At 35.8% G+C, this 13,362-nt stretch overlaps 1 protein-coding gene across 1 annotated transcript; it reads right to left on the reverse strand.

Moving 5' to 3' along the window:
* Positions 1-840: 840 nt before the first annotated feature.
* Positions 841-10,401, reverse strand: LOC129248703 (angiopoietin-1-like). Its single transcript, XM_054888330.1, has 8 exons — positions 10,389-10,401; positions 6,750-6,967; positions 5,321-5,589; positions 4,046-4,087; positions 3,074-3,157; positions 2,671-2,754; positions 1,174-1,728; positions 841-1,100 (listed from the first exon to the last, which is right to left on the reverse strand). Exons 1-8 carry the CDS (start codon positions 10,399-10,401, stop codon positions 1,043-1,045), a joined length of 1,323 nt encoding a protein of 440 aa, XP_054744305.1. The 3' UTR covers positions 841-1,042.
* Between the last annotated feature and the right edge of the window lie 2,961 nt (positions 10,402-13,362).

The following is a 13,362-nucleotide window of genomic DNA, read 5'->3' on the forward strand; positions in this document are numbered from 1 at the left end:
AAAATTTATAACAAAAATAAAACAGAACTGTGGCGTAAAGGTTTCTATTTAATACTTTTTAGATTTTTCTATAATATTCTAAGAATTTCATTTCTTATGTTTTCTGCTTCTCCGTTATTTGACTCCACTTCAATATCTTCAGCATCATCGTTGAGGGTCTCATCGGATAACTCTTCATCCGGAAGTTGAACATTATAAAACAAGCAAATGTTGTGCAAAGCTGCACACACATTAATAATTTGTGTGGTTTTTTTTTTGGAGAATAGTTAAGAGCTCTTGCCTGCAACAAATATCTAAATCGATTTTTCAGGACTCCAATTGTTCTCTCAATGATACTTCTCGCTTGGATTTGGCTCGGGTGCACTGCTGCAACTGGTTTTCTGTACTGGACAATAGGTTCATAAACGCCTCTTTAGATAATCTAAAGTTCTTTAAAAATCTGTAAGGAAATTTTTATTTTCTACTTCTAGCTAGTTCCACTAATCTTTCATCGTCCGATGAATCGTCGAACCACAACTCCGTTGTACTCATTTTCACAAAAAATACTTTTTTTAACTTTTAAAAATGTTGTTAGCAAAGAATTTCAACACAATCGGTTTTTCTTTTATTTTGATTTGCTGTATCAGCTGAGAAAAATTATCTATTGTAAATGCGTCGAGCGATCGAAATTCACAATAGTCCTATTCTTCAACGAATGAGCACCATAATACCAAATGAAAATTCGTTCGATCAGCACTTTCGACTACAGTCGAAGATCGAACGTTGCCCATAATAAGGGCCATACAAACAAGAATTAAAAGTAAAGACATTCTTATTTTAGGTAGAGTAAAAAGTTCTCTACGTATTTTCAATTTATTTCGATAATCAAATTAAACAAACACCAAACACCAAATACGAAACTTTACGGGAGCTTTTTTATGAAGCGTAACGTCTCATTTAAATTACCGTTCCGTATCATGACATCCGATCCACCAAAGACATATGCGTACAACATTCCATACTTTTTACTCCACCTAAGAAATAATTTTCTCATTTTTGCTCTCTAATGGTTGTCGGAATGTCTCGGCCGAATTGCCAAGTAAAAGTAATAAGAAAATTGGCTGTTACAACAATAAACAAAAAATTTATAAAAAATTTGCTTTAATACAACTATAAAACTATAACTGGACTTACCTCCTGAATGAGTCCATAACACAAAAGTAATTATACCACCAACCCCGTCTTTGCTTTCTTGCACAATGACCATCGGTAGAAAACTCCATGTTTTTTATATATGAAAAATAATATAAACCCGGATCTCCTCTGCCATTTTCCAAAACATCTACAGCATACTTGGACCTCTCACCTGTGATAGCAAACTTATCATAGTAAAAGAATCGCTCCGACTCAAAATCAACACCAACTAGTAAAGCGTGAGGTGAAGTCTTTGTCATGACATTCAAGCGGTTTAATCCAATAAAATAATCATTGTTCGCATTTCCAAAGCCAGCTTGGTATTCAGTCCAGCTTTTTTCCAAGGTACCATTATCGCTGTGCTCATTTCGTAGTATTACAGTCCACGGATAGCAATCTTTTGGGTCTTCTGGTAAACACTTAGTCAGGCAATATACATTGAACGGCGGAAAGCCCGATAATTGTAATTCGTAAATGCCATCCTTATATCGCACGCCATTCTTCACCTTCGCCTCCGTACAATCATGTATGGCGGTTAGCTTGCGCTCAGCTTTTCTAAAATACATACATACATTAGCGCATAATAAATATTATATTGAAATTAATGAAATAAACATTTATACATACATAAATTATTTTGAGGAAAATTTCTGGCGAACTGGAACATATTTTTTTTTCATTTGTTCCAAATGTCCTGAATGGGTTGTATTCAATGTATAGCAACCCGAGAGATTATCAAAAAGTATGCGTGGATTAGAAATAGACTAAAAACGCTATGTTTGAACCCCACAAAACTCCTTCTCTTTATTACAGTTATAAGACTATCTTTAGCAGAACTGGGGATTAATACCAAAAGTAATATAAGCAATCATATTTTGTTCTTCAAAGGCAGTAAACATTATCCTGTTAGCTCCTATTGATCTTCACCGGAAAGAAGAGTCAATGCGCACGGAAGACAGTCTCAGTCAGTCAGACTTGTGAAGAACTGGACCCTTCGGGCACGGCTCGGCCACAAATAATATACAAAAGATAGACATATCCACATACTATATGAGCCCATAAAGAAGTCATCTCTATATTGGCGGGTACAAGATGACCCACGGTGCTGGAATAGCAAGAAGCAAACCAATGTGACTGGGAGATCAAGCGAGCATTTTCCATGCAGCAATACTAGGTAATTACCTTAAATCAATTTAGAAAGGGCATGCACAGAAATGAAAGAGTTATACATTCTGAATTCTGGCAACACTATTAGTAATATCATCACTGTAATCGAATCCGAGGTAGTAGGAAAAGGTAAAATGAAATTATATTTAGTGTATCTTTCGATTATCAACTCCTTTATTTTGTTCCCGTTCAGGTGAGCATCGAAGAGAGATGAGAATGAGAGAGCGAATGAATTGACTAAGGCGGTTGCTTGCCAGATGTTGATATTCCTAGTTGCCTATTTTATATGCTCTAAAAAATGTTCACTAAAGCAATTCGCGCCATACTTACTGTTGTTCCATAACCGCAGTAGACTGCAATTTTCTCTCGAGCTCGGCTAAACGCTTCCCATTTATTTCCATAAGAGTTTTTTCACTAAAAGAAAAACATAAAGATATGAAATTAATGACGAAATCATTTCAATATTCACAAATTCAATGAGTCACCAAGAATGAGAAAAACCAATTCATGAATAATAAATGTACCCACGTGAACACTTAAAAAAATTCGACTCTTCTGGTTAAAATTATTCGGTACGCATAACAGAATGCCTTTAAGTGTATTTTTTTTTTTTTGTTTTTTTTTTTTTAATGTATGCTTTCAAGCTGGATGAGCTTGACATTCTTACATGCCCGTTTAATATGCCAATTAACACGTTTTGTTTACATTTTCCAAAATTTTTTTTCATACTCACTCTTGTTGAAGATTCGCAGTAGACTGCAATTTGCTCTCAAGTTCCGCTAAGCGCTTCTCATATTTTTCCATAACAATTTGGACTCTAAAAACACAAAGAGACAATGATGATGTCAAAATTATTCAAAATCGAGTTTCATTTTACAATTTGAATTCAACACAATTTTTGAATGCGACTACATTATCCGGTAGATTATCCGAGAGATTATCAAAAAGTATGCGTGGATTAGAGATAGACTAAAAAGTACGCTATGTTTGAACCCCTCAAAACTTCTTCTCTTTATTGCAGTTATAAAACTATCTTTGGTAGAACTGGGCATTAATACCAAAATTAATATAAACAACCAAATTTTGTTCTTCAAAGGCAGTAAACATTATCCTGTTAGCTCCTGTTGATCTTCACCGGAAAGAAGAGTCAATGCGCACGGAAGAAAGTCTCAGTCAGTCAGACTTGTGAAGAACTGGACCCTTCGGGCATGGCTCGGCCACAAATAATATACAAAAGATAGACATATCCACATACTATATGAGCCCATAAAGAAGTCATCTCTATATTGGCGGGTACAAGATGACCCACGGTGCGGGAATAGCAAGAAGCAAACCAATGTGACTAGGAGATCAAGCGAGCATTTTCCATGCAGCAATATTAGGTAATTACCTTAAATCAATTTAGAAAGGGCATGCACAGAAATGAAATAGTTATACATTCTGAATTCAGGCAACACTATTAGTAATGTCATCACTGTAATCGAATCCGAGGTAGTAGGAATAGGTAAAATGAAATTATATTTAGTGTACCTTTCGATTATCAAGTCCTTTTTTGGGTTCCCGTTCAGGTGAGCATCGAAGAGAGATGAGAATGAGAGAGCGAATGAATTGACTAAGGCGGTTGCTTGCCAGATGTTGATATTGCTAGTTGCCTATTTTATATGCTCTAAAAAATGTTCACTAAAGCAATTCGCGCCATACTTACTCGGCTAAACGCTTCCCATTTATTTCCATAAGAGTTTTTTCACTAAAAGAAAAACATAAAGATATGAAATTAATGAATGACGAAACCATTTCAATATTCACAAATTCAATGAGTCACCAAGAATGAGAAAAACCAATTCATGAATAATAAATGTACCCACGTGAACACTTAAAAAAATTCGACTCTTCTGGTTAAAATTATTCGGTACGCATAACAGAATGCGTGTAGGCTTAAAGAAAACAATCCTTCTTCTTCTTCTTTTTTTTCTTGAGGAATGCTGCAGGGTCATGATAAACGACTTCTTACTGTTGGAATTGAATGAATGGGGCTTGGAAGAAAATGTATCCATTATTTTCGCGTAACATTTTTTGTGCAAATAGTTTAAAACTGTTTTATGGTCGATCTTTAGCTCCTGAGCGATGCTACGACTACTAATATGCCGGTCAACTTCGGTTATTTCTGTAAATTTTTCGAGATTATCGACATTTCCTTTAACATCAAAAGTGCCTTAACGGAAACGACGAAACCAAAAATGCAAGTAATTGGTTGTTATAGTGTCGGTACCATAAACATCATTCACAATTTTAGCAAGCCAGGACGCATTTTCACCTTTTTCAAAGAAAAACTGTAAAATATACCGAATTTTCTCTTTGTTGAATTCGATTGTTAACACCCTGTAACTTACAACTGAATGGACAAAAATAAAGCAGCAAATGTACTTTTTTAGTGTGAAATGTCACATGAACAACGAATATAAACTTAAAATTATTTGATCAATGCTTTACCAGATATCGATCACTACAGCCATTTACCGAGAAAATAATGGATTTCATTTTCCCCAAGCTAATATTTCGATATCATAATCTGTACACTGAATGCCATTTAGTTGTAAAATTTCCAACTCAACTTTTCGATTCACTTATATGTATATGCCGATCACTGTCGGATAATTATAATGACCGAAAATATACGAAATTTTTAAAAGTTTTCGAAATCACAAATAGTCACAAATCAACCAGTGCCTTCCAGTTCTTCTGTTCTTGAGCGAAATCAATAGCTTTCAAGTGCAAAACACTGTTAAAGAAGAATCTCGAGTTGAAGTATAAGGGCTTTTAGACCAAGTAATTTCTGAGATAAATGCTGTAGTCCAACTGTGTTACAATCACATCCCACTCAACTCTTCTACTTCAATATTTTAACACCAAAATGCTTAGTATCCGCAGCCTTAATAATAGGACCAATACTTATGTAATATTTCTTAAAAGGGTGACTAACCTTTGTAGCGCATCCTCCGTGTCTTTTTGCTGTCTTCGAATTGTTTCGACTGATTTTATTAAAGCTTCTATTTCATTTCCTGCATCTGAGTAATCTATTAAAGGAGGATCCAAACATCCTTCATCTTTAGAAGACTCCTCGTTTACCTCGATAGCGCCAATACTATTCGCGAGCCACAGGAGAAATACTTCAAAGTAGCACAGGCGCAGAATTTGTTTGTTCATTTCACAGCGTCCTCGGGTATCAGACTGTTTGCATAGTCTTGTCAACTACGAATAAGAAGAAATGCGAATTCTTGGCATTATAAATTCTCTTATCAGCAAGAAATTTGGAATTTTGGTGCAGTTTGCGATGACCTTATTGTTATTTGTGAACAAGATAATTCTTATTTATTATAAAGTGAATGCACTGAAAGTTCTGAGAATGCATTTTGTATTGCGTCATAAAAAATATATATGTATATATGTATGTGTAATGTAAAATATGCATGGACAAGTTTTAATAAATAATGGCCCGCAAATTAACTGTTTTATATAACAACATGATTATAATATAATTAGAAAATTTGAAAAAAGAAAATGAACCCTATATTTCAAAGCAGTAGTCTATGGTAATTCTGAGGAAAACTTTGAAGAGCTGCAGTTATGAATTAATTACAAATTACTTCGACTTACCTGATGCGACTAGCATTTTTTCAACAGAATTTAGTGTGAGAAATAGGTTATGCTAACTGATATGGTATACCAAAATGCTCAGAATGCACTTCTACATTCACTTGACCCAATTTTCTAAGCACTTTGCCATTCAGAAGTGTATACCTGCTAAACGAGCAGTTTAAAGGCTTCAGAAGTTGCTTCAGGCTTTGAAAAATGTTAGCATTGCATTTTGTTTTTAATTTTCGGGGGAAAAAAGTTACTGGGTGGCAAATTAGGGCTGTAAGATCGTTGACCCTTTAATTGAAAATTTTGAGTACTCAAAAACTCTCTTGTGTGAGCCGATATATGAGAGCTCGTATTGTGTTAGTGAAGAATGGTTCTTCTTCGGGGGTTGATGTCATGAATGCTCCGCAAAGTTCTGGTAAATAAATCGTTGTATAGCAATCTGAATTGACTGTTTGCAATTTTTGTAGAGGTACAGTTGTGATAAGACCAGATTTTCCAAAAAACAAGCGACTATTCGACCATTTGCTTTAAGGTGTTTTTTCCACGAACAACTTTTGTGGGATTAAGCTTGTCTTGGAACGCTCACACTGTCGATTGCTGTTTGTAGTTTGATGTTTCATATACCAAAGTGCATATTCAGTTACGATGGCACAAATGTGCTTCGACCAACTCATCGAATTTCGTCAATACTTCTTTACATCAATCGATGTGAGTGCTTTGGGTAATTGCCAAATTATGTCGTATCTAATGAGAACAAATCTACTTACCACCAAATGCTCACACAATATTGAATGTGAGCTGATCCTACTAATGTTCAAGGATGTCTCTATCTCTGGATAAATCAAATGACGATCTTGCGTTATGAATTGTCGCACTGCATCGATTACTTCTGGCACAGCAACCGTTTTTGGTCGATATTCACGAAATTTATCCCGCAAGGATTGACGGCCATGTTGGAACTCGTTATACCAGCTGTTGACAGTTACTACGTGTGGTGCTTCAATGCTAGAAGTCAAAATATGTTGTGCAATGCACTCCTCTCTCGGTCAGCCACCTCAAAATTAGTAATAGATCATCGCAGAAAAATTTTAACGATTAGTTCCTTCTTTTGGACGAGATGAATTTTTCAACTCACTGAAAAAAGAACAATGAAAGATCTTAAATGCTAACATTGTATGTAAGTTTATGCTAAAAACAGTACCAAACTTTTCAATAAAAGCATCGAATAACAGCTCATCACTCCTAATGTTGCAAAGACGAACCTGTTAAAAGGAAACCTTCGTACATTTCAATGAAACTTGGGGACATAAAAGTTTGTACAAGTATATTACTCTTGGTTCAAAGTAGGTCCGACTACTAGACTAAGACAATAATAAGGGAACTGAGTTTGGATAAGGTAATGTAATGATTAGAGGTCACAAAAGACAATGTAGTCGATCTGCAAATTTCAAACTGAATCTAATCTAAATTTCCGTCCGACCGTCTGATGTTGTAAGCTATAACTCTGATTGTCAATGAGTTTCTTTGATTCCAAAGAAGCCAGCCAAAATTAAATTTTACTAAAATTAAAAATTAATTATCTAATTTGTTTTCGAATAACTTTTGTACTAAAAAAGGAAACGATTTTGAACGATAGAAATCATCATTTTGGCCTACGAGATCCATTGCTCGTATTTTTGCTCACAAATGTCAATTATGATTGACGTATGACGTCATTTGCACAAATTATAAATAGAGTGATTAATTTTGCGCTACATTCTAAATAAATGTTGTACCTGATATGTTTTCATTTGAAAAAGACGTTTATTTATTTAAGTAATTAGTCAACAAAAGTCCCAAAGGTTTGTAAATAGTATTGAATTCTATAAGGGCTTTCAAGATGGGTGCAGAGTTCTTACAAAGCCAATATGGAGAAAGTCTTAATTACGAAGGAATGAATTTTACGGAATGTAAAGGAATGGATTTTAAGGTCGTCAGCAGAAGTGTTTGGCCGAGCTATTTGTGGCGTGCGTCTTGATGTTGTTCCATAAATGGAGGGACCTTTAGTTTCAAGCCGACTCCGAACGGCGGATATTTTTTATGATGTGCTTTTCATGGCAGAAATACACTCGGAGGTTTGCCATTGCCTGCCGACCGCTATTAGAAAAACACTTTTTCTTCTTTTTGATGTTTCATCGATATTAGATACTACGCTCTGTCTGAATTCCGAATGGTAGTCACGCTCCAACCCATTCGACTACAGCAGCCACCTTATGCCATTTATAAACAAGAAAAATAGCAAAGTACTCTAAATACTACCTTAGGGGACTCCAGATGACTCGATAAACGAATATGACTTATGATTGTCAACAATACGATTCAAAAGATAGGACTCCACACAACGGTGAAAATCAACTGGAGAAGATAAGAAAGCGAAAAAATTGCTTAAGGGGTTACGTGGGTTTTGTGGCTTCAAAAAATCGATTTTTTTTTTTGCTTATTAATTTCTACAACATCTCAAGAATATTATCCTAATTTTCAAGTCGATCCGAATAATAGGGTCGGAGATACAGCCTTTGGAAGGTGTGCGCTCCAAGCCACTTTTATTGTTACTCAAAACTTTAAACGCGTTTTTCTCCGAACCATCAAAATCTGTTTGTGAAGAGTTCTTTAATGTAGCAATACCTTTGGCAGTATCATCCGAAGTTAACAAAATAAAGCCAAAGTCAACAGACGAATTCGCAGCATACTCAAATTCACAACCGCTAACAGACTGAGGAAAAAAGTTGTTTAAAAAAAGCGGCCAAGAGGTTAGCCGCTTCATTAGCAGAATCCACGCTTTTATCATTGAAAAATAACGCAGATGGAATGCAAGAGCACTTGTTTTAGAGTTTATGAAACTCCAAAGGTTTTTCTGAAATATATTTTTTTATTCCCCTTTTTATATTTATGTACTGACTAGCAAACCCGGCCCGCTTCGCTGGGCAAAGACACGGCGTTTCCACGTTTTGGCATATATTTCGAGACCCTAGTCATCAATAGGTATGAATATTACCCCGTATTAAAGCACTTATCAACAGCTTTCATTTGATACCCATATTTTACATACACAACCAACGGATACCCGGGTCCACGTTTTGACCTATATCTCGAGACTCTATCTACCAATAGGTATCCAAACTATACGGAAACCATCTTCAATACCTACTTAACAATGTGTGTAAGTTTGGTTTAATTCGGTGCAAAGACACGGCGGGTCCACGTTTTGGCATATATTTCGAGACCCTAGTCATCAATAGGCATGAAAATTACCCCGTATTAAAGCACTTATCAACAGCTTTCATTTGATACCCATATTGTACATATACAACCAAAGGTTACCCGTGTCCACGTTTTGACCTATATATCGAGACCCCAGTCACGGAGCGGCATGAAAAATACTCTGTACTAAAGCATTCACCAACAGCTTCAATTTGATATCCATATTGTACGAACACATTCTAGGGTCCACGTTTTGGTCTCTATCTCGAGACCTTAGTCACAGAGCGGCATGAAAAATACTCTGAACTACAGCATTCACCAACAGCTTCCATTTGATGCCCATATTGTACATACACAACCAAAGGTTACCCGCGTCCACGTTTTGACCTATATCTCGAGACCCCAGTCACGGAGCGGCATGAAAAATACTCTTTACTAAAGCATTCACCAACAGCTTCAATTTGATATTCATATTGTACAAACACATTCTAGGGTCCACGTTTTGGTCTCTATCTCGAGACCCTAGTCACGGAGCGGCATGAAAAATACTCTGAACTACAGCAGTCACCAACAGCTTCCATTTGATACCCATATTGTACATACACAACCAAAGGTTACCCGCGTCCACGTTTTGACCTATATCTCGAGGCCCCAGTCACGGAGCGGCATGAAAAATACTCTGTACTAAAGCATTCACCAACAGCTTCCAGTTGATATCCATATTGTACAAACACATTCTAGGGTCCACGTTTTGGTCTTTATCTCGAGACCCTAGTCACGGAGCGGCATGAAAAATACTCTGAACTACAGCATTCACCAACAGCTTCCATTTGATACCCATATTGTACATACACATCCGAAGGTTACCCGGGTCCACGTTTTGACCTATATCTCGAGACCTTTTTTTTTAATAAGAAGTATCCTATGTTACTTCTAACACCTCCAATAACATGTGTACAAAGTTTCATAATAATCGGTTAAGTAGTTTTGGCGTGAAAGCGTAACAAACAAACTTACATTCACATTTATAATATTAGTAGGGATATATATAATATATGTACTCGAATTATGTAGATATGTAGCTTAATTATCGCAATTATGTTTTAACGCTATTTTGACTTCTATTCAATAAAAGAGCGTTAACCCATTCAATTATTCCGACATACCTATATCAATCATTTTGTCACATTGCCAATGTGTGTTGTTTTGACATTTAACCAGATCTTCTGTTGTTTGATATGACTTTGGTACAAGCTTCTTTACACGCTTGTTTCAACCAAATTGAATATGAAGGTGCAACATTTTTGTCATTCGACATTATTTTTTTTTCTCTTTTCGCCAAATTACCATCTAAGCCGAGAAACACGTAACCAAAACAAATAATAGGCGCTACAGCTTTTATTTTATTTTTTTCTGTAATGAAAATCACTGATTCAACAGCTTTTAGCGTTTGATTTCCAGATTCAGATGAAATCACAAAGTAAATTTTTTAGTAACTAAATTTATTATCCCTCTTCTCTTTTTTATTAATGGGTAAATTTAAGATAAAAAATAAATTAATGTAAAGCTAATGATTGAAATCAAATGTGAAAAGCAATGATTAAGCACTTTCGAAAAAAAAATAATTAAAATTTTTCTTCTTCTTGAACTGCCTATCAGTTGATGAATGCTGCGGTCACATTTATTAATTTAAGTACAAACATACACTCGTACTACGTTTAAATCAACCTGCCGGGTTTTTTTAACTGCATGAGAACTATCGATATCGATAACTACGGTTTAACGGCTGAGAATGGCAACTGTGTTGACATTTCTGTTCAGTAAGGTTTGGCATTGTGGAAATTTACTTTGAAAAAAGAAAATCTGTTCGCTAAGTTCTTAAAGCACTGGCGGTGCCATCGGTCTTCATTTGTCTAATGAAGAAGGAGCCACCGTTACGATGAATGGCGGGCGTTATGAACCATGTTGACTGAATTTTTGTTTCCAAAAATTAGTCAGCTAAACATCCAAAGCATTTGATGCCAACAAGACGGCGCAACTTGCCACAAATCACACTCAACAATCGATTTATTGCAAAATCAATTTGGTGATAAGTTTTTTTTCCAGAAGAAGTCCTGTTCACTGGCCCCCTTGCTCGTGCGATTTAACGCCTCTGTATTACTTCGTATGGGGATATGTTAAGTCATTGGTTTATGCCGACAAACCAGCAACTATTGAAGCAATGAAAACCAATATTCAAGCCACTATTGACGTTATATGTCCAGATTTACAGGAAATATGTAGTAGTTAACAATTGGACCATGTAATAGCGGGTATATGTCGGATATTATATTAAAAAAATTAATGCCATGAAATTATCTCATCATCATCATAGCAATTACAACTCATTGTGAGCCAGAGCTTCTTTCCGAATAGTGCGCCATACGACTCGGTTCATTGTGTCGCTGCTCCTAGCATTTATACGGCGTAAATTTGTATCAACATCATCTGTCCAATTTGTTTGTCGATCTTCCACTGTGTTTACTGCCCATAATAGGAGAGTTGAAGCTCTTATTCGTAATCCCGCTGCCGTCCATCCTGAGTAGGTATCCCAACCATATCAGCCGCCGAGCTTTAGCGAAACGCACATTGTTTTGACCTGATAGAAGCTGTTCGATCTCATCATCATCTATCTATAAAATTATAGCAAAAAAAATTCATTCCGATAATATTTCTGTTTTGTGTTATCATTTTAAATTCTCAAGCCCTTAAAAATCACCCGGTATATAGCTACATAAATTACAAAAATTAAGCCTACAAATTTGGACAAGTTTGCAATATAGTTTGAAATCACTTCTCTATATGGGGCAGTGTGAATGAGTTCTCCAATCTACTCAGTCCATTCCTTTCGCAAATATGTATTTCTGAGTGAGAACATCTGCTTCCGTTTCCTTTGACCGCCGCAGCCGATAATTAACTCAAAGAAGTACTTGTTGGCAGGAAATATTCTCTGTTGGATTTCGAGGCTGCAAGATTGTTCCATATGTAGAAGTCCACGCATATGGGTAAAGGCCCAGATCGCCAATCACTGGGAAGCGGACATGTATCCTCTGTGTAGCTTCCGAACATCCGTTCGATAGCGAGCTAATGTGAGAAGGCGAAGCAACCCCGTATATCTGGTTGTATATTGGGTTTGGGATCCGCCCCGTAAAAATTATATAATTATAAATATTCATATTACAAAATCAAGGCAACTAGCAGCAGAGGATATCGGCCTGACAGAAAGTGTTTGATTGCAGAAGTGCCATAATTTATTTATTATTATTAATTTATTGTGAAGGAAAATATGTGGGAGAAATTAAAGTAGTTTTTTTTACCTTATTTTCTCTTGCCGATATACGACGGTTGCTATTTATGTTATATATATTTTGAGTCTAATAATAAAAACTGAATCAGTCGGTAAGCAATAAATATACATGGATTCATTTTTTGGCAAATATTATTATCTTATAGATGTCTTTTTAAGTATAACATTTCCGTAGACCAACAGACAGAGCAACTTTTTGAACTTTTGCGAGATTATGTGCGATCCAATGATGGCGAATCTTACGGCGCTGAATGACACCCACGACTAAACTCATTTCTTCAGCGTTTCACAGTAGTTTCATTGCCAAAGATGGAACTAAATTTATCAATGTGCTTTTGCTTTGACAATCTACATCGAAAATCGTAATAAGCAACGAAAAGCCGAACTGTTTGAAATTTTATTCTGACGTATAAACTTGAAGTATTTGCAAGCGTCACAAATCGCGTTCGAATGATAAATTAATCGCGCAAAATTAATCACTTTATGGAAGATTTACAAATGGTGTCATACGTCAGTCATATTTGACACTTGTGAACTGGGCAGCTGCAGATTACACAAAAACATGAACCGCGTAAAGGTCAAAATAGATATTCCTATCACTTAAAATAGTTTTTTTTTTAATTAGTAAAAAAGGAGTTCAAAAACAAAATTGGATGATTATTTTTACCCCAACTTATATTTAATTATTTATTTGTCTCTGAATGGATCCATTCTGATAGACTATGTTAAGCCGCCGTGGCCGAATGGGTTGGTGCGTGACTATCATTCGGAGTTCACAGAGAGAACGTAGGTTC

The sequence above is a fragment of the Anastrepha obliqua genome, chromosome 5, assembly GCF_027943255.1.
Source record: "Anastrepha obliqua isolate idAnaObli1 chromosome 5, idAnaObli1_1.0, whole genome shotgun sequence".
Classification (NCBI taxonomy): domain Eukaryota; kingdom Metazoa; phylum Arthropoda; class Insecta; order Diptera; family Tephritidae; genus Anastrepha; species Anastrepha obliqua.